This window comes from Suncus etruscus, chromosome 13 (assembly GCF_024139225.1).
Source record: "Suncus etruscus isolate mSunEtr1 chromosome 13, mSunEtr1.pri.cur, whole genome shotgun sequence".
Taxonomy (NCBI): Eukaryota; Metazoa; Chordata; class Mammalia; order Eulipotyphla; family Soricidae; genus Suncus; species Suncus etruscus.
In genome coordinates, this window is record NC_064860.1 from 4,716,333 (window position 1) to 4,743,625 (window position 27,293).

Here is a 27,293-nt window from a genome sequence, read left to right on the forward strand (position 1 = left end):
TTACTACAGTTTCTCCAAGAAAAATAGCTAATATTGAGTTCTTACTATGTGGTTAGCTGTTATGCTGTTTCATATTCTACTACCATTTTCAGAAGTTCTACTATCTTTTTCATTTTGCAGAAGAGAAAGTTAAACTATCAGAGGTATGGTATAACTTGGAAAAATTCACAGAGCAGACAAAAGACAGGACCAAGATAAAATTATAGTTTTTCTTTAATAATGATATGAGGTTCCAGTCTTTAACCACTAGCTTTCAGCTTAGACTGGAATGATATGAGTTGAGATGATAAGAGATAAGATAGTTGTTTATCCATGACCTAGCTTTTAAAGTTTACTTGTATTCTTAAGTTATTTGGGTTTGTGATAGAAGAAGAAAGAAATTTTTTAAAAGCTACTACCATGAAGCAAAATGAAAAGGGCAAATTCTACTATTCATCTCAACAAGATATTCAGGACTGAATGGTGCCAAATACCATATATGGGAGTGGAGGGTAGAGGTGGGAGTGGAATCAAATTCTTTTCAAATAAATTTCAGACTCTGGAGAAAAAAAAAGATGATGCACAAACTGAAAAAGTCTTTTAAAGCATCTTTTTTATTTTCTATGACAATGTAGTTTGGTATTTCTATACAATCTAGTATGAAACATTATGATAGGTGCTTTACAAGAAATGCTGTCTCCCTACCTGTATTTGCTCAAGTGAAATATTAGTGAAGTTGATTTTCTTTCCCAGGGTCAATTCTTTGAAGTCAAGAAGCACAGTTAAGAAAGTCCAGCCACATTGAGGAGTTAAAGACTCAAAAATTAAGACTAACAGTATTGAGAAAAAAGTGTGGGATATTATTTCTGGGTTGATTCATATGGGTGACCAAGAGGCCACCCCGGGCAGCTTTATTGTGTGTCCAAATGACCTTTTGTAGCAAACACTAAGGCATTTGCTTCTAGACAGGCAAGAATTATCTGTTGAGTTTCCATAACTTAGGTATAGTAGTCACTATCAGCCTACAGAGAAGTCCCAAGTGGGAGTTAGAATTACAGTTGTTTTCCTACCAAAACTCACAGTGGATTTTTTAAAAAATATAGTCATTAAATTTCTCTGAAATACCATCAGAAAATACATTATAAATAAATTGCTTGGGAACAAAATGGATGCTCAACTCTACAACTGACTCAACTTGTGAAATAGCAACTTATCAGGTGTGAATTGCAAAGACAGCCAGGGTCAAGGGTGAGGAATCACTCCTATAGCATGTCCTGGAGAGTTGGCAGGATGTGTGGACTACTCACAATTCCCTGTGATATGTACCTCTCTTTCCAGCCTCAGTAGTTACAGCCAGAATCTATAAGACCCTTAATCTGTGGCACATAAGGCAGCATGGTTATTAAGAAGCTCAATTTATACATAAGCAAAATTAAGCTTTATAAATATCACACCATTCATCCAAAGGCTTGTTATAAGATATGATGGAACAAAAGCTCTGATCTGCCTGATGCCAGATCGAAATCATTTCACTGTCCTAGTCTGTTTCTGAATGGAGCAAAAGCTACTCTGACCTTGAACCTTTGATGAGCATTTCTGTGGCTTTATTTAGTCCCTGAATTAAAACTGTACTGTAAGGGACAAAAAGGACTGAAAATGCCACCAGGTAGAGAAATGGGTTACAGATTTCTAATCCAGCAATAACAAGGGAAGTCACTGGGATCTTCAAATATGCTGTATTTAAACTGAGGATAAATTTAAAAGATCTCCAAACATACATAGAAAAACCTGCAACTCAGAAATTCAAATTAGAGATGGCAGACCACAGCCTTCTGTTATGAGAGCTCATGATGGGTTGAACCTCAAATCTGCTGTTTCTTGAGACTTGGGCAGCCCAGGGATTTAAACCACTGTCTGTGGATAAAAGAATGTGATTAGAGGAAGTAAAGTTGACTGCATCTCCTGAAAATACTCATACTCTAGCCTTGAGAAGGAACAAAATAAAAGTCTTTTTTCTTCTTCCCTGCTTTGTGCTGTCTTTATTCACAAAACCCAACAATTCATACATTCTTTCTCTTCTCAGGTCGTTATGTTCAGAAGCACGACCATTGCTTTGAACACAAATTCTTCAATGGTTGATTTGCAATTCACTCTGTTTATTTAAATTTTAATCATATTTAAAACTGAAAAAGATGTTTTCAGAAATGCATTTAAGTACTTAAACAGGACACCTAGGAGAATCTTATCTGTATAAGGACAGTTTCAGGAATGAAGAGCCAGTTGCAATGGGAGAAAATTCTTCCCTTTTTTTCTAAAAAGGTTGCATTATTTAAATTTTAGTCCAATTTAGTCTTCAATAAAAGCCAGGAAAGACAACCCTCTAACTGATTTGTTCTGAGTCTGTCTTGACTTTCAAACCTAGCAACTGGGCAGAATATAATTAACAAAGGAGAAAATTACAGCCAGCCTTGACTTTGCGTTGGAAGAGTCCATCATGATGTCACCAGTCCCCAAGGTCCTCCAGAATGGTGCAGGCACATCTGGCAGTGTCCAATGAGTGTTGAGAGGAGATGGGGCAGGATTGGGGTGGGGAGTACCTCTTCTTTATTTTCTCACTTCTGTTTAACTTACTTCCTGTTCCAGTTATGTGAGATATTCTGAATCTTTTTCATTTTGATCCTCTGATCCAACATCTTGTACCTTGCAGGATGCTCATCAGTTTTCTTAGGAACCGAAGGTGCATAGGAGCTTGAGGCATAAGCAGGACGTTTGAAGTGGCGCAGGGGTGGCTTTATCACTGGAAACCATGCAAAGGAAGACAGACAACTGTTAGCATTGCAGTGAGTGAAAAGTCTAGGGCCTATGAGCAACTGCCTTACCCTCATTCCAATTTGCTTAAAAGATGGCAAATACAGAGGGTCAGACTATCAATGAGTCTGATTGCAGATGGCCACACAAGTACAGTATCAACCTGAGTCATTCACTTCCATAAAGACAAGTTCCTGGTGGTAGATGGCAATGACCCCTGGATATAAATTTTCTTTGACAATAATAAACAGATACAAAGTGGAAGGAAGCTTTGGGATCACTCTGGGAGCAACAAAGCAAACATAAGTGAGCAGAAAAATATAGCAAACAGCATTGTGTGTTCAACTCTTAGAGCTGCAAGGGGACACATGGTCCTGATAAGTGAGTAAAAACATATGATTGAAAAAAATATAAACAAAAACACATAAGCAAAAAACATGTTTATGAAATATGAGAAGAACAATTACCTTCATAAAAACGGAAAAACTATTTAAATAAAAGTAAAAGACTGGAAGATCAGAAATGAAAAGACAGCAAAGACTGGAAATGAAAGTCTGGGTTCCCCTGGCCAGCATTTCCATTTGATGTAACCTCATCTTGTCTTACATTTTAAACATTGCTCTAATTCCACAACACCATAACATTCAAGTCTGGGCTTACTCTGAAACTAATGGACAATACCTATGGTAAATGGTCCAACCATTCTTCATGATCCACACATTCTCTATAGCACTGTCAGGCTATAAGAAATGAAAGAGTCCAATTTTCATTTAAAAGTGCTGAAGCAGACACAACCCCTTCTTGAATTTCTCTGTTTTCTCTACAACAATAACACAAAAATCCAGTTTTTCTATAAACACTCCACAAAATGAGCCTTAGTTAATTTTGTGTAATATTAAGTCCCTCCTCAACTAGGGAGTCTCCTTCCTTTCCCCTTCTACTTTCCAATAAGTCTTTCCATTTCCAGCTCCAAGTATGAGCATTTTATTACTTCATATTTTCCTTATTTAAAACATTGAAGAACCCAGGAACCCTATACTAAAACAGAGACCCTCCTTGATACTTCTACATCAAGACAATAAATGTATGGCAAAAAAAAAAGTCAGGTCACATATTTTGCATTTTTTTTTCACCATAATTGACAGTGCTGAAGGAAGTTTCCTGGCTCTTTGCTTGGATCCTATCTAGCAGGGCTCAGGGGATCCTATGTGGTGCTGGAGACTGAACTCTGGGTTGGCTTTGCTCAAGACAAGCACCTGTACTATCATTCAGGCTTCTGTGAAGTGATTTTGCCGTTAGGAAATTACAAAGTAAAACAACTGTGTTCTATACTAAATGCCTAGTAGAATGCAGAAAATATAAGTAAAAACATAATGAAACTAGTTGTCGGTAGGATGAAGAGTAAATGGAACTCTCATTCTTATTGATATAAGTGTACAATATTATAGTCATTATACAAAAGAGTTTTACAGTTACTTGTGAAGCAAGATGTAGTCTGACTATATAATTCAGCAGCTCTGTCCTTTGATATTTGCTTACTCAACTGATTTAAAAAGTTTAATTCAGTACATCAACTTTTATAGATATTTATTTACAATTGCAAGAAACTCAGCAATCATGATGTTTCTTCAGTAGTTATATGACTAAACAAATTATGAAACATTTATACAATAGTATTATTTGTTGGTTAAAAAAATGAGTAGTTGGGGCTGGAGAGATAGCATGGAGGTAAGGCGTTTGCCTTTCATGCAAGAGGTCATCGGTTCGAATCCCAGCGTCCCATATGGTCCCCCGTGCCTGCCAGGAGCAATTTCTGAGCATGGAGCCAGGAGGAACCCCTGAGCACTGCCGGGTGTGGCCCAAAAACCACAAAAAAAAAAAAAAAAAAAAAAAAAATGAGTAGTTAGGAGCTGGAGCCATAGCACAGTGGTGAGAGCATTTGTCTTGCACGAAGCCAACTTGGATTCTATCTCTGGCATCCCATATGTTCCCCGAACCAGCCAGGAATGATTATGGAGTGCAGTCAGGACCAACCCCTGAGAGCCATGGGGTTTGGCCAAACAAACAAACAAACAAACAAGCAAACGGAGTAGTTAATATAGTTGCTTTAGAGCAGTACCCAGAGAACTAGAATAGAACTTAGAATAATTGAAACAGAAAGTAGAAAAGTGATTAGGATTTTTTGTTTTTGTTTTGGGCCACACCAGCTGATGCACAGGGGTTAGTTACTCCTGGCTATGAGCTCAGAAATCACTCCTGGCTTGGGGGAACCTTATGGGACACTGGGGGATCAAACATAGACCATTCTAGGTTAGCGCTTGCAAGGCAGATGCCTTACTCTAGCACAACTGCTCTGGCACCTGGATTAGAATTTTTAATTTTATAAGACATAAAGTTCAGGATATACATAAAGCGCAGTTAAACAATAATAATTAAACTATGCTGAAAATCACAATTCTAAATTATAAAATGATTAAGACAGAAAATTCTACATTGTGCATTTTATAGCAATAAAATTAGGAAGTTAAAATAAGGATATAATCTCCCCAACTCCCCCATACCTTTCTTAAATAATAAACTATAAAGCAGTGTATTAAGCAGGTGTTTTGCCTTGCACGCACTAGCCTAGGATGGACCGCGGTTCGATTCCCTGGTGCGCCATATGTTCCCCAAGCTAGGAGTGATTTCTGAGCACATAGTCAGGAGCAACCCCTGAGTGTCACAGGTGTGGCTCAAAAAACAAAACAAAAAAAAAGTTGGATTTCTCATAATTTATATAAGTTAAAATTCATAATCACTATACAAATGAGTAGTTAGTTAAAGACATAGAAGAATCTTAAATGCACATAGTTAAATGAGCAAAGCCAGTGTGAAATGGTGCATACTTTGTGGTTCTGCTTATATTTTAATTTATTAAAAAATGCATCACATCGTTGACATAACTGATCATAATACATTTGTTTCAGGATGACAGGAAGTAAAGTTATTAAAAAATAGAAAGAAAATAAAAAACAAAAGAGGGAATGTCTCTTTAAAGTTCACAACAGAAAATAAAGATAATGTTAAAAAGAGGAGAAACTGGAAGTAGAGATTCCAGCAGCTATGGTGCTTGTTTTTGTTTTGTTTGTTTGTTTGTTTGTTTTTGTGTTTTTTTTTTTTGCTGCTGACATAAGTTTGATTCCACGACAAAGCTTGGGATGGCCTCAAATCAAAATAAACAAACAAAAAGATGAGGTATTTTCAGGATTCCTAGAGAGGAGAAAGATGTAAATTGTGTGAAACACAGGGAATTTTAGGGCAGAAAACTACCCCAAATGATACTGTAATGCATTAGACAAAACCTAAAGCAATAATATAATAAAAAATTAAAAAATAAATCTGACAGGAATTTAGAAAATAATGGGAGATATAAGAATGGCAGAATCGAAGGCAGAAACAATAAGGCTGTATTACAAGTATAGGAGCATCTCTAAAAAGAGTGAAGACATCACTAAGAAACTCTGGGTATGGGTGGGCTCTCTTCCACTAAAAGATAAGAAAAGTGCACAAAGAATTGATGAAGTTCCTTCATGAGTAGTTTAGCTATATGATGACTTTAATATCTTTATGTGTACTGAAATGAAAGAAACATTTATGTTAAAACATGTACTAGCAGTTCAGAGCCAAGTTCCTCAATGCTAGATAGTTTACAAATAAGCAAAACAAAGGAGCCAGAGTAGATCATGTGGTGTTTGATGTATTTGAGTGGATCTGTCAGTATGATTTCATGTAAAATCTAATATTGATGAGCATAATATTGAGCTCCTTAAATATTCTTTTTGATTCATAACATAATATGCACATATACATGTTCATATTTGTAGGAATAGTTTATTTTATTTTGAGATTATATATTTGGGCAATGCTTTGATGTCAGTTTTGGCTCTGACTTCACAAATTACTCCTGGTGGTGCTCAGGATATTATATAGTATTCTGGAAATCAAACCCATGTCTGCTGCATAAAAGTCCAGGGCCTTACCTGCTGAATCACTGGCCCCTAGAGGGATATTTTAAAACAAATACACATCATTCATGCATATGATTTGTTATACATTTAATTTCTTGATCTTTTAGCTAAAAGGGCATAAAAAAAGAAAATGCTTTCTGAACTTGAAGTTTAAAAGGTGCCTGAGAATATCCAGACCTTGTTTTTCTAAAACTTTTCTCCAATAGAGTCAGTGATCCTAATATAAACAATGGAACTGGTCAACAAAGCAAGCAAGATAAAAGTGGAGTGCCTTCAAGTAAGAAGATAGTTATGCTTTCAAGGGAAATAAAAAGAAAAAAAGTGAACCCAAAACAACAGAACCATAAAGATCCCCAGACAGCCAAAATGTGAATGATTTGATCCACAAAATAAATAAAACAGCATTAAATGATAACTAATCCATGTTTATAATATATATGTATAAATTTGATACTGATAACATAAAAGCCTTAGTCAATAATTGTAGGAGAATAGACATATACTCATTAGTAAAAAATACAAATATAGCCGGAGAGATAGCATGGAGGTAAGGCATTTGCCTTTCATGCAGAAGGTCATCAGTTCAAATCCCGGCATCCCATATGGTCCCCCAAGCCTGCCAGGAGCGATTTCTGAGTGTGGAGCCAGGAGTAACCCCTGAGCACTGCCGGGTGTGACCAAAAAAAAATACAAATATACATGTATGTACTCATTAGTCAGAGAGGAAGAAGCCCAACTCCATGTTGGACATAGTCAGAAACCTCCAGAGAGGACAGTATAGCAAAAGGAACTTTACAGTGAAATATAACAAATACTTCAACCAAAATTCATGTCAATAGATAGCATGCAGCTGCGATGAAAACAGGTACTTCATCAGGAAAATATCATTTTATTTTCAGTCTTCCTCTTAAACATAAAACCTCACCTAATGATAAAAAACATCATAAATAAGGGACATGCTATAAGCAATATGGCTAGTATTACTCAAAATTGTCACACGGAATGACCAAACATTCTCTTCCCCACAAGTAAGTGTTATCATGTGTCACAACCAAGAAGAACTTAACAAGAGAGGACCAAATGTGATGCATTGTCCTCGATGGAAGCCTGCAACAGAAAAAAATATGGGGTTACCATCTAAGGTAATAATATATTTAAACCATCAGTTTTTGAGAATACAAGAACATCAGCTAACCTACAGACCTATAAACCGAAGGACATCAAGTGCCTTAAATGCCAGTGGATTCTTTCCCATTGCTGGGACTCCCATTTCCAGGCCCCACATACACTTTCTCTTTGTTTTATCATGTTGGAACATACAGTCAGTGAGACAATGTAAAACTGAACCAAGGAGGAAAAGGTAGCACGAGAGCCACAAAGGGAAGAATATAATTATTAGAAGACAGGTGTAAATAAGTTGGGTGCTAAATTCTGCCTCCAAGGGTGACCCTTCACTTAAAGGGCCCACAAAGGACTGTGATACACTGTTGGTAAGTCTGAAGAGCAAAGATTTAGGGGGAGAGATCTAGTAGGATATAATATTAGCATCTAATTACATCTTAATGTTACCCTTATGAAACATCAGCCTTGCAAATGTCTCACAGTAACAGAAACTGTATGGTCTCTGTTATAATCAAGTGAAAGAGTTGAAACAGGATTGGAGAGACAGCTCCATGCATAATCTCAAGCATATCTTTTACAAGCAGGACACCCAGCCCTGTGCCAGCATTGCTAGGTTTCCCTAAGTACTGCCAGGAATGAGTCCCAAGTCCCACTTTCCCAACTGGAAGTAAATTGTGAGCAGTACTGTGAATGGCTCTAATACCAACAATAGCATAAAGATTAGAGACAACCTATATGGACACTCATAAAAAACAGATTAAAATATAATTAAGTACATAGGGCAATCTGAAAGTGCTTATAGAAATAATCATAGCAGTGATTTTCACTGGGCAGCTTTTTTTTTTTTATCAACCTGGCTATTTCATAGCTTTGGTCATTTATAATTCGTAATTGTTCTAAGGGGACCAGGTTTCAAAAGTGGGCATTTCAAAAAGAAGTATACTGCTACAGATGTTCTCCACAAAATCATGCATCATGGTTCTGCTACAAAATCTTGCAGTACAGAAAGTCGGTGAAATGAGTTTTCATTGTACATTTCAGAACTATCACAGCTGACTAATCTTTCTATTGATCAATATCTTTCATCAACTTCATTGAGTACCTACTGGGTGTTTTAATACAACTGTGAACCAAAGAAAGAAAAATTTCTACCCTCACTGGGTTCCCATTCTAGTTACCCCCAGTGACTTGCTAATAGAAGAATGAAATAGTTAAATACAGTACGTGATGTAATTACTACAAGCTCCAAAATATTCACACAATTTTACCCTTCATGTTAACAAGTTGTAATGACCCTGAAAATGGCCCTGTCATGGCATGGAAATACATCCATCAAAGAATATAGACTTTTTTGGTTTTTTTTTTTCAGGCCACACCCTTTTGATGCTCAGGGGTTACTCCTGGCTAAGTGCTCAGAAATTGCCCCTGGCTTGGGGGGACCATATGAAACACCGGGGGATCGAATTGCGGTCTTGATACTTGGCTAGTGCTTGCAAGGCAAGACACCTTACCTCTAGCACCACCTCGCCGGCCCCAAGATCTTAGAGTCCTTAATTCTTGATCTTAGGGGGAAACAAGAGGTTGGGACACAAATCAATTCCAGAAACAAAAACAAAAACAACTTTATTCTCATGGAAAATGAAGTAGAGACAGGAGATAGCTTCTGATTAAAAGCTGATTGTTGGTATGTCTGGGCTTGGAGATCTACTGCTCTTAGAATTACCTGGCCTCTTCAGATTCTTTTTATTTTTGCTGCATAGTATAAACCCAGTTAAAGTATTGAATTTCCCACTTCCCAGCATAAAGAAACATTTACTATTTGTAGGAATTCTGATAGAACAAAAACTTAAGCATAGAGTGAATACAAATAGAATTGAACCCACATATAGGAAATAATCTCCCATTATGATAGTGGAAGTATTTGAAAATGCAGGTTAGGGAGAGGTTAAACCTCCAATTGTTTCTTATGTATTGATTGCCCTTCTTCATTGTACAGAAATATCATCTGACATATAGGCAAATCAAACAAGGGATAAAGGGGTCATTTTAAGTTGAATGGAGCCTCTCTTTTGAATTGCTCATCTGGCTTCTTGTAGACTCTTTCAAGCTATTCTTGAGATACTAGAATGGTGTCTCACTCTTCTCATTTGAAAGGATACTTTTCATGAACCTAAAAGTCTTGATATATTCCCATCCCACAGAGAAAGAGCGAGATTAAGAATGAGACATTAAGGGCCCGGAGATAGAACAGTGGTGTTTGCTTTGCAAGCAGCTGATCCAGGACCAAAGGTGGTTGGTTCAAATCCCGGTGTCCCATATGGTCCCCCGTACCTGCCAGGAGCAATTTCTGAGCAGACAGCCAGGAGTAACCCCTGAGCAACGCCGGGTGTGGCCCAAAAACCAAAAAAAAAAAAAAAAAAAAGAGAGACATTAAATAAATTACAATATGTCAAAATCTAAAAAAAAAGAATCTTGCCCCTTATTATCAGCAAGTTGAAGCCTTAGCCTTTTGCAAAACATTCAGAGTCTAATCTTCTCTTAGAGTAATTTGCTTAGAAAATTGTGTGTGTGTGTGTGTGTGTGTGTGTGTGTGTGTGTGTGTGTGTGTGTATTGAGGGGGGGTCGAATAAACTGGTAAAGAAATATAGATCTTTGTTCATTGGCTGCACTTCAGGTAGTTCTCTATTTTCCTTTCAATGTGCTTAGAAAAAGACAAGCCAAAAATGGACACATCATCATCTTTTATTTTACATTTACTTATTTCATGTCAGTTTCTTATGTGGGCAAAACAACTTAGGCGTTTCCATCTTCATTCATTAAATTTCAACTTTATTTCTGATAAAATTTGCAACATCCCTTTCACTCTTTTCTTTTTTGTTTTGTTTTGTTTTGTTTTTGGGTCACACCCGGCGGTGCTCAGGGGTTACTCCTGGCTGTCTGCTCAGAAATAGCTCCTGGCAGGCATGGGGGACCATATGGGACACCGGGATTCGAACCAACCACCTTTGGTCCGGGATCGGCTGCTTGCAAGGCAAATGCCGCTGTGCTATCTCTCTGGGCCCTCACTCTCTTCTTTTTTAAGCCATTACTTTATTCCTTTCTGTCTCTGTATCTCTTTCTCTCTGTAATAATCTGTAATCATTTTTCTTAGTAGCTACTTTTTTGAGGAAAGTATAATAGGGGACTATTACATTTAAGCTTAAAATTACTTAAGTCTATTTCTATTTTCAGTATAATTTTAAATATAATAGATGTGCAGGGAAAAGATGTTTCAAATTTTTGGGTTGTACTTAATTGATTAAAATAATAATTTTATGCCAGGACTGTTCAGGGGTGACAAATGGTGACGTTTCTTATTAATCCCTAAGAACAACAGTGTGATCTCTTGGAGCCACTAAATTATAATGCATTATCAATACAATATTGGTAAGTTCTGAATCTCTACTGCAAGGTACAAACTCGAAATGCAGCAAGTTGATTTCTCTGAGCTTAAAGAAATTTTAAGGTGACATTTAAAAAAAAAAGAAGAAGAGAAAAGAAAAGTGTTCCTATGTGTTTTCTTCAGTTTCAAAGACAATGTCACGCGTTACCTTTATGGAGAAAAAAAACACTTCGATTAACAGGTATTTCTATCAGCATTATGCGTTCATAAGGAATACATACCCTAAAAAGTAAAATGAGCATTTCTTCATAAAAGTTATTTGATATGGAAAAAGAAGCCCTGCATTATATTTTATTTCTAACATCAGTTTCTGTGTGTTACCTGCCTGAAATATGATGAGATATAGTAAAATATCAAGAAAAGAAATTTCATTAAAGAGATACACACACATCATTCATGAGTTTTGATATCAGTTCCCTAGAGGATAGAATGAAATTAGCCTGGGATTTCTGTTGCAGGATCGGTCATGGTAAAGTAATTATAATATCTGTCATAGATTGTATAAGAGACACAATGCTAACAATAATGGGAAATTATCTTTCCATTTTTCTTATAATCTTAGGAGGCAAACATTATTCTTACTATATTTCTCATTGTATATGAGAAAATGGAGGCTTTTAGTGCATAAGTAACTTGCCAAAGCTAATTTAAACCACTACTCTACATTAAAACATCTGCATTTAAGGCTGGAGTGATGGTGCAAGTTGTAGGGCATTTGCCTTGCACACTCTGACCTAGGATGGACTGTGATTTGATACCCGGGCATCCCATATGGTCCCCCAAGCCAAGAGCTATTTCTGAGAGCATAGCCAGGAGTAAACCCTGAGCACTACTGGGTGTGGCCCAAAAATCAAAAACAAAAACAAAACATCTGCATTTATGCATCAGACACACTCACATGGACTGATTTCAGAAGCTGCCTATCATCTATAAAATAAACTTGTCCACAGTTTAGACAAGTTAAAATAGCACCTTGTTTCTTCTATCACTTTGATATATATTTCTATATCTTACAGAACTATTGAATACTCTTTATTTTATTTATTTTTTTTTTTGTTTCTGGGTCATACCTGGCAGCACTCAGGGGTTACTCCTGGCTCTATGCTCAGAAATCGCTCCTGGCAGGCACAGGGGATCATATGGGATGCCAGGATTTGAACCACCATCCTTCTGCATGAAAGGCAAACACCCTACCTCCTCACCGGCCCCTGAATACTCTTTTTAATGCCTATTATCATACTTTGAACAAAGCAAAAGCAATTCATCACCCCTGCCCCCAATATAAGTCATCACCCATTTCTGTCTGTGTTAATGGTTCAGGGAAGAATTAGACAAAAATCTGTTATGTTTCTTTGTTTTGGGGCCACACCCAGTAGCACTCAGGCTCTGCCCTGAGAAATCAAGCCTGGAAGGCTCGGAGACTATATGAGATGCCAGGGATCAAACCTGAGTCTGTCCTGGGTTGGCCAAGTGCAAGACAGACACCCTACCCATTAAGCTATTGCTTTGGCCCCTAGACAAAGATTCTGGACAGTAGGTTCTTAACTGTCTAATTCCCTGAAATTCTAATGGATATCCCAAAAGTGTAGGCCACTGGAAATGAACGATCAAGAATCTTGATTGTTTCAAATCTTAAGTGCCCATTTCTAACTCTGTGGCTATATCCATGATTGCACCTGAGCATCACTTGTAGAGATTTTCAAAATCCCAGTGCTCAAAAGCTGGAGTCATAGTAGGACAGTAAGGCAGGGAGGGTGTTTGCCTTGCATGTGGCTCACTTGAGTTTGATCCTCTAGAATCCCATATGTTCCCCAGAATACTGTCAGGGGTTATTCCTTAGTAAAGAGTCAGAAATAACCCTTGCTGAGTTGGCTCCTTAGCAAAAGACAGCAACAACAAAAACATTCCAGGAAGTCAGTTTTCATCCTAAACCAACTTGTTTTGAAAAAAAAATTATAATAAATACATTTTAATTGTCACTGCAAGGGAGTTACAAAGTTTTTCAGGATTGATTTTCTGTCATACAATGTTATAACACCTATCCCTTTTCAGTGTATACTTCCCACCACCACCAATATTCCTATTTTCTGCTCTGCCCTCCCTGCCCCACATCTGCCTCTATGGCATTTTTCTTCACTTTCTTTCTGTTTTCCTTTTAGTGAATATGGTTTGCAATATTGTTAGTGAAGGGGTATCATGCAAACCACTTCATCTCCTGTCAGTACCCAGTTCTTATCCAGAGAGATAATTTCCCACTATTTTTGTTATAGTGGTCCATGAATGAATTTACTGATGACCACACAAAAGATAGAGGGCACAAGGTGACAGATCCAGTCAGTTTCCTCTAAAAGAAAGCTAAAAGAAAGATGAAAGAAAAAAATAAATAAAAGAAAAAAAGAAGGAAAGACAGAAAGAGAAAAAATAAGGGAGGCAGGAAAAAAGGAGATAAGGAAGGAAATAAAAAAGAAAAGGAGTGGAAGGAAGGAAGGAAGGAAGGAAGGAAGGAAGGAAGGAAGGAAGGAAGGAAGGAAGGAAGGAAGGAAGGAAGGGAGGGAGGTAGGAAGAAAAGAAGGAGGGAGGATGGAAGGAAGGAAGGGAGGAAGGAAAGAAGGAAGGAAGAAAAGAAGGGAGGAAGGAAAGGAGGAAGAAATGAAAGGAGGGAGGAAGGAAGGGAGGAAGAAGAGAGAAAGAGAGGAAGGAAGGAAGGAGGAAGGAAGTATGAAGGGAGGAAGGAAGGAAAAAAGGGAGAAAGGAGGAAGGAAGACCCAAAGTTTAAAGGACTTAACCTAAGGAAACAAAGAAGCCTCAGCATTAGATGGTGATCAGTTCACTCAATGTAGATGCTGTGGATGCTGCCTCCATAATCTTCTCTCCTGAGCAACTCCTACAAATTAGAAATTGTCTGCAAGTTTTACAAATTTCAGGTAAATTCAGTTGCAGCAAACTTTCCCAACCTGGAAATTCACTGACCTTCTAAGATACAGAGGCCTTTTAAGTCTCTTTTAAGTCTTTGTAGTAATTCAATTTAGCACTATGAACTCAACTGGAAAATGACTATTCAAACATGCACATTAGGTGTGGTGTTGGCTAAGGTCACGATCTATTCTTAAACATTCCAAGGGTACTTTGTATTAAAAATAGAACCATTAAGCCATTGCCTATGTTTTCAAAGTTCTCCATTTTTTTTGAGGGCTTTAACTCTTTAAAATGAAAATGAAAACAACCTACTGGTTTCATGTTTCCCTTGGCAGAGCAAAGAGGCAAGTGATTTGCTATCTGCGGAGCAAGCTTGAAAGCATCAGGAAGCCGGAGCAATAGCACAAGCGGTAAGGCATCTGCTTTGCCTGCGCTAGTTTAGGACGAACCATGGTTTGATCCCCCCGCATCCCATATGGTCCCCCAAGCCAGGAGCGATTTCTGAGCAAAATAGCCAGGAGTAACCCCTGAGCATCACCAGGTGTAGCCCCAAAGAAAAAATAAAATAAGATAAGATAAAATAAAATAAAATAAAAAAGGCATCATGATTCCCCTTAGTAATAATATCGCAAACCAGAGTGTCTAAAAGGGCACAATGAAGTGGGGGTGGGGGGAGAAAAAGTGAGAGGAAAGAGAGAGGGGGGGGAGAGAGGAGGAGGAGGAGGAGGAGAGAGAGAGAGAGAGAGAGAGAGAGAGAGAGAGAGAGAGAGAGAGAGAGAGAGAGAGAGAGAGAGAATCTCTGCCTCATATGCAGGTACAAGGAAACTGAGGACATTGGTGGTAGGAAATGTACACTGGTAAAGGGTGTTGGGACATTGCATAACTAAAATTAAAAAGTAAACAACTCGTGTATCTAAACTATTTAAATAAAGTCATTAATAAAGAAAAAAGAAATCAAGCATTAGTAGGTTTTCAATAGCGTGCGATCTTAATGTTTAACCTAGCTGTAATCCACTGGCCTAGGTCCTAGTTTATTTTCAGATTGACTTAGTATTTTCAAGGTATTCTTAGGGCAGCTGACAATCTGGTCATCTCATATAGGGAGTCACTAATCGTTGATCATTTGCTAAGATACATAATTGGGATAAATGTATAAAAACGTGCTTTAAGGAGCTGGAAAGATAGCACAGGGATTAAGGCATCTGACACTGTTCAGATCCCCAAAGCCACCTGATCTTTAGAGTGTAGGCAGATACTGCCCTGGAGAGTCCCAAGAATTATGGGATCTGGTTCTAGAAGTCTCCATGTCTACATTAGGGTAGACTGGATAAACTTCAGTACCACAGGGCAGCTGGGGAGAGGTGGATGTTGGAACTGAACAACAACAACTAGTAACAGGTAATTGGGTTGAGCTATTTTTAGCTATAAGTTTCTACAGAAAAATATATGTCCTAGAGCTTAATATTTTTTCTAGGGCTAGAGAAATAGTACAGGAGGTAAAGCACTTGCTTTGCAAGCAGTTGACTTTAGTTTAATCCTTAATGCTATATGGTCCTGGGAAAACCACCTGGAGTTTATTCTAAATATAGACCCAGGAGTGAGGTATTAAGTGGGGGGAATAAATACCAGGGGTGGGAGTAATAAAGCCTAAAATTTCTCTCTAAACAATAGAAAAGATAAACCAGCAACTTTCTCATAGAGTTGTTGAGAGAAAAATTGAGCAATTGACCAGGAGATGAATGAGATAATATAGATATGTACTGAGGGGAACTTGGCAATAATAATGTACAAGCCAAGTGTCTCAATGCATGATATGAGACCATCATTACATTACATATCATGGAAGGTCATTGTCAGGGGTTTTGCAATCATAACCTGCATGGCAGATTTTCTTATTATTGTATAGGAAAATTTTATCATCATATCATTTATCGTGTAAATTTTCTGAATTTTACTACATGAAAGACCTCATCACGTAATGAAGAAAATAATTTAGTAAATCTATTTGTGAATGTTTGGCTGAGAACATGAGTCTTTGGTTCACAAAAGATTCATTTACAAAATGTACATTTTTGAGAAAATACAAATATTTTCCAGTTATCTACCTGTGGGAATAACTTTTCTGGAACCAAATATCATTTCAAGCAGAGAAAAAAAAATCTAGCCCACATAATAAACTATTGGTGCAATAAACAAATATGGAAGTTTATTGTGAAAGTCCCAGTCGGATAGTGTAGCTTAGGCAACCAACCAAGATGGATAAAATTTCAGTCCCTTAAATCTAATCATGCTCTAATTCGAAAAAATGAAAAAGGTACTTAAGATTCTTAAAACTGTGTATTTATTATAATAAGCTATAAAAAGGCTTTTTAGTTGTCTTCTTTGGAAATAATTCTTGAAACCCAGATTCTCTGGTCTTAAGATCTTTGTTTTATAGGTTCACCCAGGAGATAATTGGCTTTAGCTGAGTTTCATTAAGAAAGGTACAGCGTTGTGTATTTACATTTCTAGAACTTAATCCCATTTTGATAGCAGTTGATATATTTAATGCTATGTGAACTACGTAGTATTTGGCACCTTTCACAAATTTTCAACTTGCTAAAGAATAAATGAATCTCAGATAATCTGCACCCTCTGACAAAATTGACTAGAACTCTATTGAACTTCATATTTCTTCCTTGTTTTAACAATATCTTGATCTACATTTGTTGCTCATGCTTTCTCTAAATAAAGCTCAGCACAGTACCCTTCCTTTAAAGTTTCAAGTTAGCATCATTGAGCACATTTGTTTTATGTAAATGCTATAATTTCATCTCATTTCTATAGGTCTTGATATAGTGTGAAGAGGTTCTGTAAAGTGTAGAGTGAATGTAAGGCCCTTCACTCCCTGATAAATAGATGAAACAGGAGGATCAATTAATAAGGCTGATTGTTTAGCTATTTTCAAACAATGACTAGTAAATAGCATGCGGCCATGCAATTGGATGATTATTTAGTTTAGAAAAATTAATTATTACTTTAAATTTTAAAAGGGATTAAAAAAAGCCCTTTCTTAATGAGATGATTATTTCCAGCTCATTTCTTAACTATCATTTGTTTACCCTGGCAAGCTCAAAATAATACATGATACATGCTGATTTTAAAGAAAAAATATTTTGGAGATAGTGCAAACTTAAGCTTCATGCTGAATATTACCATCATCCAGTTTTTCTCTCTTATGTATGTGAAGCTGAGAAAGTGAGGCACATTTAAGAGCAAAATAAACTTAGTTCACAGTAATGACCTATGCAGAAAATGCCTCTGAGGTTCCAGTTCTGGGTTCTGGTTTTGGACCCAGTAAATCAATATGTAACAATGAGTTCTTATCCAGCCCCTAGGAAGAAAATCAACTTCCTTTTATTTAAGTAAAGAGAAATATTCATAAGAATATTAGAATTTCTACTTAAGAAACACTGCACTTGGGGCCAGAGTGAGCACTGCCGGTTGTGATTCCTGAGTGCAGAGCTATGAGGAACCCCTGAGCATTGCTGGATGTGGCCTGAAAACTAAACCAAACAAAATAAACCAGTGCAAGATCCCTTCACTGCCATGACCTCCCCCCCCCCCCAATTACAGTTGTATTTGAAATTCATGCATAAGTAAGTGATGAGAATCCCAGGTTGTTAGCAAATGTTGGGAGGAAAATAGCAGTGACAGATTCCTGCAGTGTGCCTGGGCAAAAAGGAGCAATTTTAAAATGGCTGTTTGCTTTGTGCCTGCGTGATTGGTTTCCTGGCCTCTGCTTGCCTCCAGAATGTAGCCGTGAAAGCCCCTAGTTAAAAAAGTCTTCATTCATGTCATCAAGTCGTGAAAGCCCCGAGCAAGTCTCCATTCACTTCTCAAGCTGTTAAAGCCCCCAGAATAAAAAGTCTCCACCCAGGTCATCAAGGTAGGTGGTCTCTGCCCACGAAGGGGGGAGCCTGATTCTTGCCATGTACCTTGGCAAAAAAAGAAACATTTTAAAATGGCTTCTGCTGGCTTTGTGCCTGCTTGGTTGGTTTCCTGTCCCCTGCTTGCCTCCAAGATACAGCTGTGAAAACCCCCAGTAAAAATTTTCCACCCACATCATCAAGGTAGGTAGTCTCTGCCCATAAAAAAAGGTAGTCAGAGAAAAGCAGCTGTTCTGCTTTGCAGTCGCCGACTATCTAGCCAATGAACCCCATTATAACATATAGAAGAAAACCACACTACAAGTGTGACAATGAGGAAACAACATAGGCCAAGACCATCCATAGAGAAGGAAGATGGCAAGTCTGATGACCCAAAAAGTGCCAACCATTTAGTTAGCCTCTCAGATAAGGAGTTTAAAGAAGAAATATGGAGGATGTTCATAGAACTCAACGAAAGTGTAGATTGAGATGAAAAGAGCAAAAAGATAGAAATCAGAAAACTCCAAACTGAAATAACAGGTCTGAAAATCTCAGTAGATGAAATGAAAATCTCAACGGAAAGTCTCTTAGAGTAAGAGCAGCTGAACACAGAATCAGGGAGTTGGAAGATGAAATGAATAACAAATCCATACAACAGAAGAGATTAAAAAGGCATTAATGTAAATTATCAGATAATGGAAAAATACTCAAAGAAAGTAAACAGATGAAAATAGAAGTCTTTGATAAACTCAAAAGAAACAACATAAGAATCATTGGAGTCCCAGAGACCCAGGAAGAAAATCTCCAGGAAGACTAAACAGTCAAGGACATAATTGCAGAGAAACTCCCAGAGCTAAAGAGTGCATACAACCAAATCCTGCATGCACAAAGAGTATCAGCTAAAGGATCTGAATAAAAACACTCCAAAACACATCCTGGTAACAATGATGAAACCCACAGATAGAGAATACTGAAATCATCAAGATTTAAAAAGCAAAGTACATTCAAAGGAACATCCTTAAGTTTTACAGCAGGCTTATCATAAGAAACCCTCAAAGCCAGAAGGCAGTGGTGGGTTATAGTGACAAAACTCAATGAAATGAATGCTTCACCTAGAATACTGCACACAGCCAGATTCAACATAATACACCATCAGTATCCATAAAGGAAAGGAAGAAGTCAAGCTCTCACTGATGACATGATTCTATATTTAGAAAACCCTAAAGACTTCCAAAAAGCTTTTAGAAATAAGAAATTTATATAGCAAAGTGTCAGGCTACAAAATGAACATGCAAAAATCAATGGCTTTCTTATATAACAATAATGATGGAGAAAAAAACGGACATTAAAAACAATCCCATTTACATTAGTGCCACACAAACTCAAATACCTACCTTGGAGTCAACTTAAATAAAGAAGTGAAGGATTATAGAAAGAAAACTACAAAACCCTGCTTCAAGAAATACAAGAGGACACAAGGAAATGAAGACACATACCCTGCTCATGAATTTGGAGAATTAACATAATTAAAATAGCAACACTCCCCAAAGCATTGTAAAATTTTAATGCAATTCATTATGCATTGGCATTCATCAAAGTAGTGGATTAAACACACCTAAAATTCACTTGGAAAAATAAGCAACCATGAATAGCTAGAACAACCCTTGGGATAAGGAATATGGGAGGCATCATTTCCCCAACTTTAAATTGTATTACAAAGCAATAGTCATTAAAACAGCATGGTATTAGAATAAAGATAGATACTCAGATCAGTGGAATAGACTTAAGTATTCAGAGAATGTTCTCCAGACATAGAATTAACTAATATTTGATAAAAGGGCAAGAAATCCAAAATGGAGCAAGGAAAGTCTCTTTGACAAGTGGTGTTGGGACAACTGGTCTGCCACATACCAAAAAGCAAACTCAGATCTCATCTAACACCATGTACAAAGGTCAAATCCAAATAGCTTAAAGACCTTGATATCAGACCTGAACCCTGAAACCATGTGGTATATACAACAACATGTAGGTAAAACAATTGATGACTTTGTGACTAAAGTAATCTTCAAGGAGGAAATAGCACTGTCCGAACAAGTGGAAACAGAGATAAATAGATGGGACTATGTTAAGTTGAGAATCTTCTGCACCTCTAAGGACATAGTGCCTAGGATACAAAAGCTACAGACAAATCAGAGAAACTATTCATTCAATACTCATCAGATAATATAATTTTTAGTCATACAAAGGTACTGACAAAACTTAATGAGAAAGAAACATCTAATCCCATCAAAAATGGGGTAAAGAAATAAACAGACACTTTCTCAAAGAAGAAATACAAATGACCAAGAGAAACTTGAATAAATGCTCCCCATCACTAATCATCAGGGAGATTCAAATCAAAACAGCAATGAGGTACTATATCATACCACAAAGAGTGATGCATATTACAAAGAACAAGAACAAGTGCTGGCAGGAATGTGGAGAGAAAGGAAATCTCATTCACTGCTGGTTGGAATGCTGGCTAGTCCAGCCTTTATGGAAAACAATATGGAGAATCCTCAAAAAAAAAACAACCCTGGAAATTAAATTCCTATATGATTCAACTTATACCACTCTTAGGAACACAAAAATACAATACAAAAATGCAAATGCCTTTCTTACACCTATATTCACTGCAACACTATTTACAATAGCCAGAATTTGTAATCAACCAAGATGACCTTCAACAGATAAATGGCTAAAGAAACTGTGTTACATATACACAATGGAATATTTATTATGCAGTCATCAGGAGAGATGAAGTCAGGAAATTTTCCTGTACATAGATGCACATGGAAACTATTATGTTGAGGTAAATAAGTCAGATGAAGAGAGATAGACACAGAATAGTCTCACTCACCTATGAGTTTTAAGAAAACTAAAACAGACTTTATTTTAATAATGCCCAGAGACAATAGAGATGAGGGCTGGAAGGACCGGCTCATGATATGAAGCTCATCACACAGAGTGGTGTGTGCAGTTAGAGAAATAAATACACCGACAACTAGCATGACAATGTCAATGCGTGAAATTAGTATACTGCCTGTCTCGAATATAGGCGAGGGGTGGGAGATGGGGGACATTGGTGATGGGAATATTGCACTATGGAAGGGGTATTTTTTTTATGACTAAAACCCAACTACAATCATGTTTGGAATCATGGTGCTTAAATAAAGATATTATTTAAAAAAAGCTGTGACAACATGGGTTAACCTGACGTTAGACTTTACCCACTGGCAAGGAGACAAAGAAAAGAGCACGGCTTTGTGTCCTAGAAGCTTTTTAATAAACTCTAATTATATTTCAACTTTCTACTTTGTGCACTTCCTTTCTTCCTTTCAGGTTGCTGTGAAGATGGAATGACAAATTCCATGTTAAGAATCAAGCATCATCGCTAATTCTTGGTAATGGCACAACATATGTGAAAGTATTTATTGTGAAAAAGCAGTTAGTTAAGAAGAGCAGACGTCACCATTTTTACATGTATCTTGCCATGACTTACAATACATTTTACACTGTGTTTTGATAAAGGAAATCTAAGCTTCCTGAAATGTCTTCAGACCTCAGAGCTGGTCCCTTCTCTTCTGAAGGATCCTTTGGAAGAATGTTTATCCGTAGTCCCCTAGAACAGGACAGAAAACAAAGTTATTACAAGCCAATGGGCCTCTGGACACACAAATTCTACATGGGGCAGTGGAGGTTAAGAAGCAGAGCTGTATCTATTGTTCTCACTACCATACATGCCAGCAGCTGCATACAGGGAGGAGCCGTCAGCTATGGGCATGAGCTCAAGACTATGGTACTGTACCTTTACATGGAAGGAGCACCGGAAGGAGCACTTCATGGAAGGGATGAGACCAAGGTGCCCGCAGGGAATCTGCTCAGAAGCAAATTACTGACTAGTCTTTGTCATTAGCAGTCCTGACTGTCAATTGTAGCGATGCTCTGGGCCACTCCTCCAGTGAGAGCCAACATTTCCTCAACTTTCTTGGAGCTGGACTGGGTTCACAATACTCAGGGACATTAGTCAGGGTTGGCTTTAGAACAAGATTGGCTCAAATTTCTATTATTTCACTATGAATGTTGTTCTGATACAGGTGTGTAATGCATTGAGGAGCCCACCCCATATTTTCTTGTGCTGAGGTTCCAGATTGACAAATTTGATAAATTGATAAAATTGACAGATTGATAAATTTGAAAACCACATAGACAGTGAGTATATGAACTGTTTTCAATATCTAGTTTGAAACATGTAGCTCGAATACTTTCTTTATATCTATATATTAATGTCCTAAGATTTATCCCTCTCTCCTACTATGCTGGGAAGGGAAAATATTAGATTTCTCAGAAACATATGGAATATTGTGTCAACAGAGATGAAACAAAACAATATTGTCTTAGAAAATGGTCATTTTATTCCTGAAAAGTTTTTATTATGTTTTTAAAATAGAGAAAGTATAATAAATAACAAATAACAGAAATTTTCAATACTGTTTAATCTAGCAATATGTACTATTTGCTAAAAGTGTACATAGGGGGCTGGATCAATATTATAATGGATTCTCACCATTAGTGCTTAAGTCTTATACTTTCAATTGAGCTTCCCTTTCCTTCTTGCTTCAGTGTTTCCTTTTAAATTGAGACATAATTTGCATACCATAAAACAAATTCTTTGGATGTATATAATTTCCACCACTTGGAATTATACATTTTTGTATATTTTTTAATTGGGAGTCACAGTCAGCAATGCTCATGGCTTGCTCCTTGATTCATGCTCAGTGGTTGGAGCATTTTTACCTGAGATCTGGGATTAGCGCAACCACTAAATTATTGAATTCTAAAACATTCTCATCATCTCTACTTCTATACCCATGAGAATGCATTGCTTGCTCCAGCCTTTTAAAAATGACAATTGATCTGAGTTTTTGAGTCTAGTCCAGAAACATCACATAGATAGAATCATAAGCAGGAGGTGTTCTTTGCAAAATGTCTCCAAAGCTTGTTCATGTTGTAAAACATACTATCATGGCATTCCTTTAGTATGGTCAAATAATAGATTCAATGAGTATATTTCATTTTGCTTCTAGATTCATCAGTTGATGGGCATTTAATTTGATTCTACTTTTAGCTCTTATGAGCAGCACTTCTAACAATATCCATGAGCAAGTTGTGTGCTGGGGGAGGGGGCACATATATTTTGAAATCTTTTGGGAAGATGTCCAGGATCTACAGAATAATTTATATAGTTCCTCTATATTTAACTTTTTTGGGGAAGGTCATACAAAGTGTTTCCTAAAATGTCTCCACCATTTTACATTCTTACCTAACATCTTATAAGGGCATACATTTCTCCATATTGCTGTCAACACTTGGAATTACCCATTTTTTAATTGTTACTATTCCAGTGCAAGTGAAGTGATACGGTGTCTTTGATTTGCATCCTTGATGACAAATAATGTTGACTATATTTTCATATTCCATTAGTATTCCTTCCTTGAAGAAACATTTGCTCAAATCTGTTGCCCATTTTTAACTTGAGTTACTTGTCTTTTTTTAAGTCATAAAATTATTTTCACAATGTGTATACTAAAATTCTTAATATTACTTGCAATTATTCTTTTGTATGATATAGATGTATTTATTTTATTTTTAATTTTCAGGTTTTAAATTACATTTTGGGGAATATTTATGTTATTGTTTTATTTATACATGTTATGATTTATTAAAAAGAGGTTTTGATTGGGATGCATACTGGGAACAGGGGTGGAGGGAGGACAGCACTGGTGGTGGGAATGCCCCTCATTCATTGTCACTATGTACCATAAATGATGCAGTGAAAGATTTGTAATGCACTTTAGTCACAATAAAAATTAAAAAAAAAAGAAAAAAAAGAGGTTTTGATTCCTCTATTTAAATATTAGAAAACATCCTATTTTAAAAATGATTATTGTTTGCCACAAGAGCTATTTGAGTCAGAGGGAGGCAGCAGAAGGTGTTACTGAGGCAGGAAGAAGTATAGGTTGGTTATTGTAGACTTGAGGCTGAGAGGGAGAAAGACCTCAACACAAAACTTGATTAAAGATTTCACATGTTTTAAAAACTATCCATTCCACCTCTACAAGCTGTGGAGTGGTCAGCACTTAAAGCTACAACCACCTAATTTGGAATCAGTTTACACTGCCAAGCTAAAACAAAACAAAACAAAACAAAAAACTAAAACCATGTTAGAAGTCATGGACAAATACATGAGTCGACACCCATGAGAGAATTTCCCTCATCCAGAATGTGGAAGCCAGACCATCTGTGCATGTACTTGTTCATGTTCTGAATGACTAGGGTCCTACTGACTTTACAAAGAAGAGCAAACTTGATCAGTACATACTGAAGTGGATTGAGTTAAAGTTACATTTCTCCTACTGTCTAGGAGCATAATAACCATAGTGAAGGGAAGACGAGACAGGTTCCCAGAGACTTTTCAGCAAGGTTTGTTGAACACACACAAAAAGCACGTTAGTTTAACAGACACAAAGACTAACTTAAAAACCAGACTTTTCTTAGAATGGCTATTTTCTTTTTTTTTTCTTTTTTTTTTTTCGGACCACACCCATTTGATGCTCAGGGGTTACTCCTGGCTAAGCTCTCAGAAATCGCTCCTGGCTTGGGGGGGACCATATGGGACACTGGAGGATAGAACCGCAATCTTTCTTTGGCTAGCGCTTGCAAGGCAGACACCTTACCTCTAGCGCCACCTCGCCGGCCCCAGAATGGCTATTTCTATAGAGATTTAGTGAAAATGAAGAACATCACTTCTACCTCCCCCATAACCAACCTAATAAAGAGTAATGAGGAGCCCCTATCTCTGCTTGTTTGGCAGGTATTAGGACCAAAAGGAATACAATAGTACATACCCTTAAAAAGCAATTGTCAATAGAGTTAATAAAGATTAATCAATTAATCATCAAATTAATTTATTAATAATTTATTTATTGTTAATTTGTCAATAGATTAATAAAAAGTTATGTGCCAATATTATGTCTCCTGAATGAATTGGAAAGACTGCAAAGAAAAATTGGGGGAAGTAAAGGTAAGGTGTGTTCCAGTCAAAGTGACGGGCAACAAAGTTCAAGAGCACAAGTATAGCGTGGGCTGAGGAAGTAAGGTGAAAAAGCAGATTTACATGGAACATATTTAATCTAGTCTAAGATACCAATAATTATAATGTCATCTGTAGGCTCTTGTACAACTAAGACCATGCTATCTAGAATAGCCAATGGATAGCAAAACATTCTGGTATTGATATGGTTAAAATACAAGGCAGGTGGTTCTCAGATGAATAAAATATGGCAATCTCAAAAGAGAAGAATGTAAAAGATAAAATAGACTATTATGATAAAAAAGGCAACATGATGTGAAGGCCATTTTTTCTAACAGATTGGTAAGTAAGTATAAGAGCATAAATAAAATCAAAAAGTTATAGCTAAAGAATAAAAAAAAATGCTACTTTTGTGAGAATTACACTGGCATCCCAAGAAGCTAAATATAAACATACTCCTCTCACTAGTATTCCACAGGTAGAAATGCAACCTAATTCTACACTTAAAGTCACAAAAATTTATATTTAAAATATAGGATAGTTGGGGCCGGAGAGATAGCATGGAGGAAAAAATTTGCCTTGCATGCAGAAGGTTGGTGATTTCGAATCTCAGCATCCCATATGGTCCCCTGGGCCTGCCAGGAGTGATTTCTGAGCATAGAGCCAGGAGTAACCCCTGAGTGCTGCTGGGTATGACCCAAAAACCAAAATAAAATAAAATAAGATAAAATATAGGATTGCTAAGGAAATAAAAATATAAATCATTTAAGTGTCAAATTACCAAGAATGTTTAAAGATTTTTATGGTTGAATCATATTAGTTCATCAATAAATATTTTAAATAATTAAAAGCATATGAAAAATTTCATAATATAATGGCATATTTTAAGACATAGTAAATAAAACTCTACATGTGTATAATTACAATACAATAAATAAATAAGAAATAGAAGAACTTGTAGTAATTGTGGTTAATATAGTATAAAGTTGGGAAATTTTACCTTCTTATATTTTTATTCTTTTTTCTATAATTCCTTTTATAAGTTCTATTTCTTTCAAATGTGTTTTTGCTCCCAAATTCTACTTGAAAAAATTAAGTTGCAGTAAAGCATGTAAACTTATGAATTGATAGAATGGAAAATATGGACTCCTTCTATAAAATAGTAATTATACATGGCTATAAATGCCTAGTAGCTTTACTACCTCTTAAATGTCTTCCAATACAGACAAACATGACGTTCATATCTCTTAATAGGAGATACTACACCGTGCACTATAGTATGTACTCTTATAAATTTACAAGCATTATTTCCAATTTTCATTTACAGATTGCAGAGAAAACAAAAGCTTCATAAAAAGAGAGAAACTTAATAAACAAGATTAGAAATGAAAAGGGGGAGATCATTATAGATACTACAGAGATTCAAAGGGTAATCAGATACTAATTTGAGAAACTCTATGCCTCAAAACATTTAAAGAAATGAATACATTCTTGAACTCTTACAATCATCCACAGTTGAATCAGGATGATCTAGCATATCTAAATAGAACCATCATTTCTGAGGAAATTAAAATTGTCATCAAAAGTCTTCCCCAAAAGAAAAGCCCAGTCCTAGATGGATTCACTAAGAATTCTTTCAAACCTTTCAAGAGGAACTAATAACAATCCTTTTCAGGCTCTTTCAGGAAACTGAAAAAACAAAAACTTTGTCAAATAGATATTATGAAGCTAACATCACCCTCTTACAAAAACCTGACAAAGATGCTGCTGAAAGAAAGAAAAAGAAAGGAAGAAAGAAAGAAGAAAAAGAAAAAAAGAAAGAAAGAAAAAAGAAAAGAAAGAAAGAAAGAAAGAGAGAGAGAAAGAAAGAAAGAGAGAGAGAGAGAGAGAGAAGAAAGAAAGAAAGAAAGAAAGAAAGAAAGAAGAAAGAAAGAATGAAAGAAAAAGAAAGAAAGAAAGAAGAGAGGAGAGAGAAAGAA

At 36.6% G+C, this 27,293-nt stretch overlaps 1 protein-coding gene across 1 annotated transcript in view; it reads right to left on the reverse strand.

The window, feature by feature from the left end:
- Positions 1–2,085: 2,085 nt before the first annotated feature.
- Positions 2,086–27,293, reverse strand: part of PDE1C (phosphodiesterase 1C) — a 266,847-nt gene continuing 241,639 nt past the window's right edge. Inside the window, exons 18-19 of the mRNA XM_049785275.1 lie at positions 21,784–21,843; positions 2,086–2,776 (exon numbers count right to left, since the gene is read on the reverse strand). Of these exons, the coding sequence (XP_049641232.1) occupies positions 21,830–21,843 (14 nt within the window). The 3' untranslated portion in view covers positions 2,086–2,776; positions 21,784–21,829. The remainder of the gene's footprint in view (positions 2,777–21,783; positions 21,844–27,293) is intronic.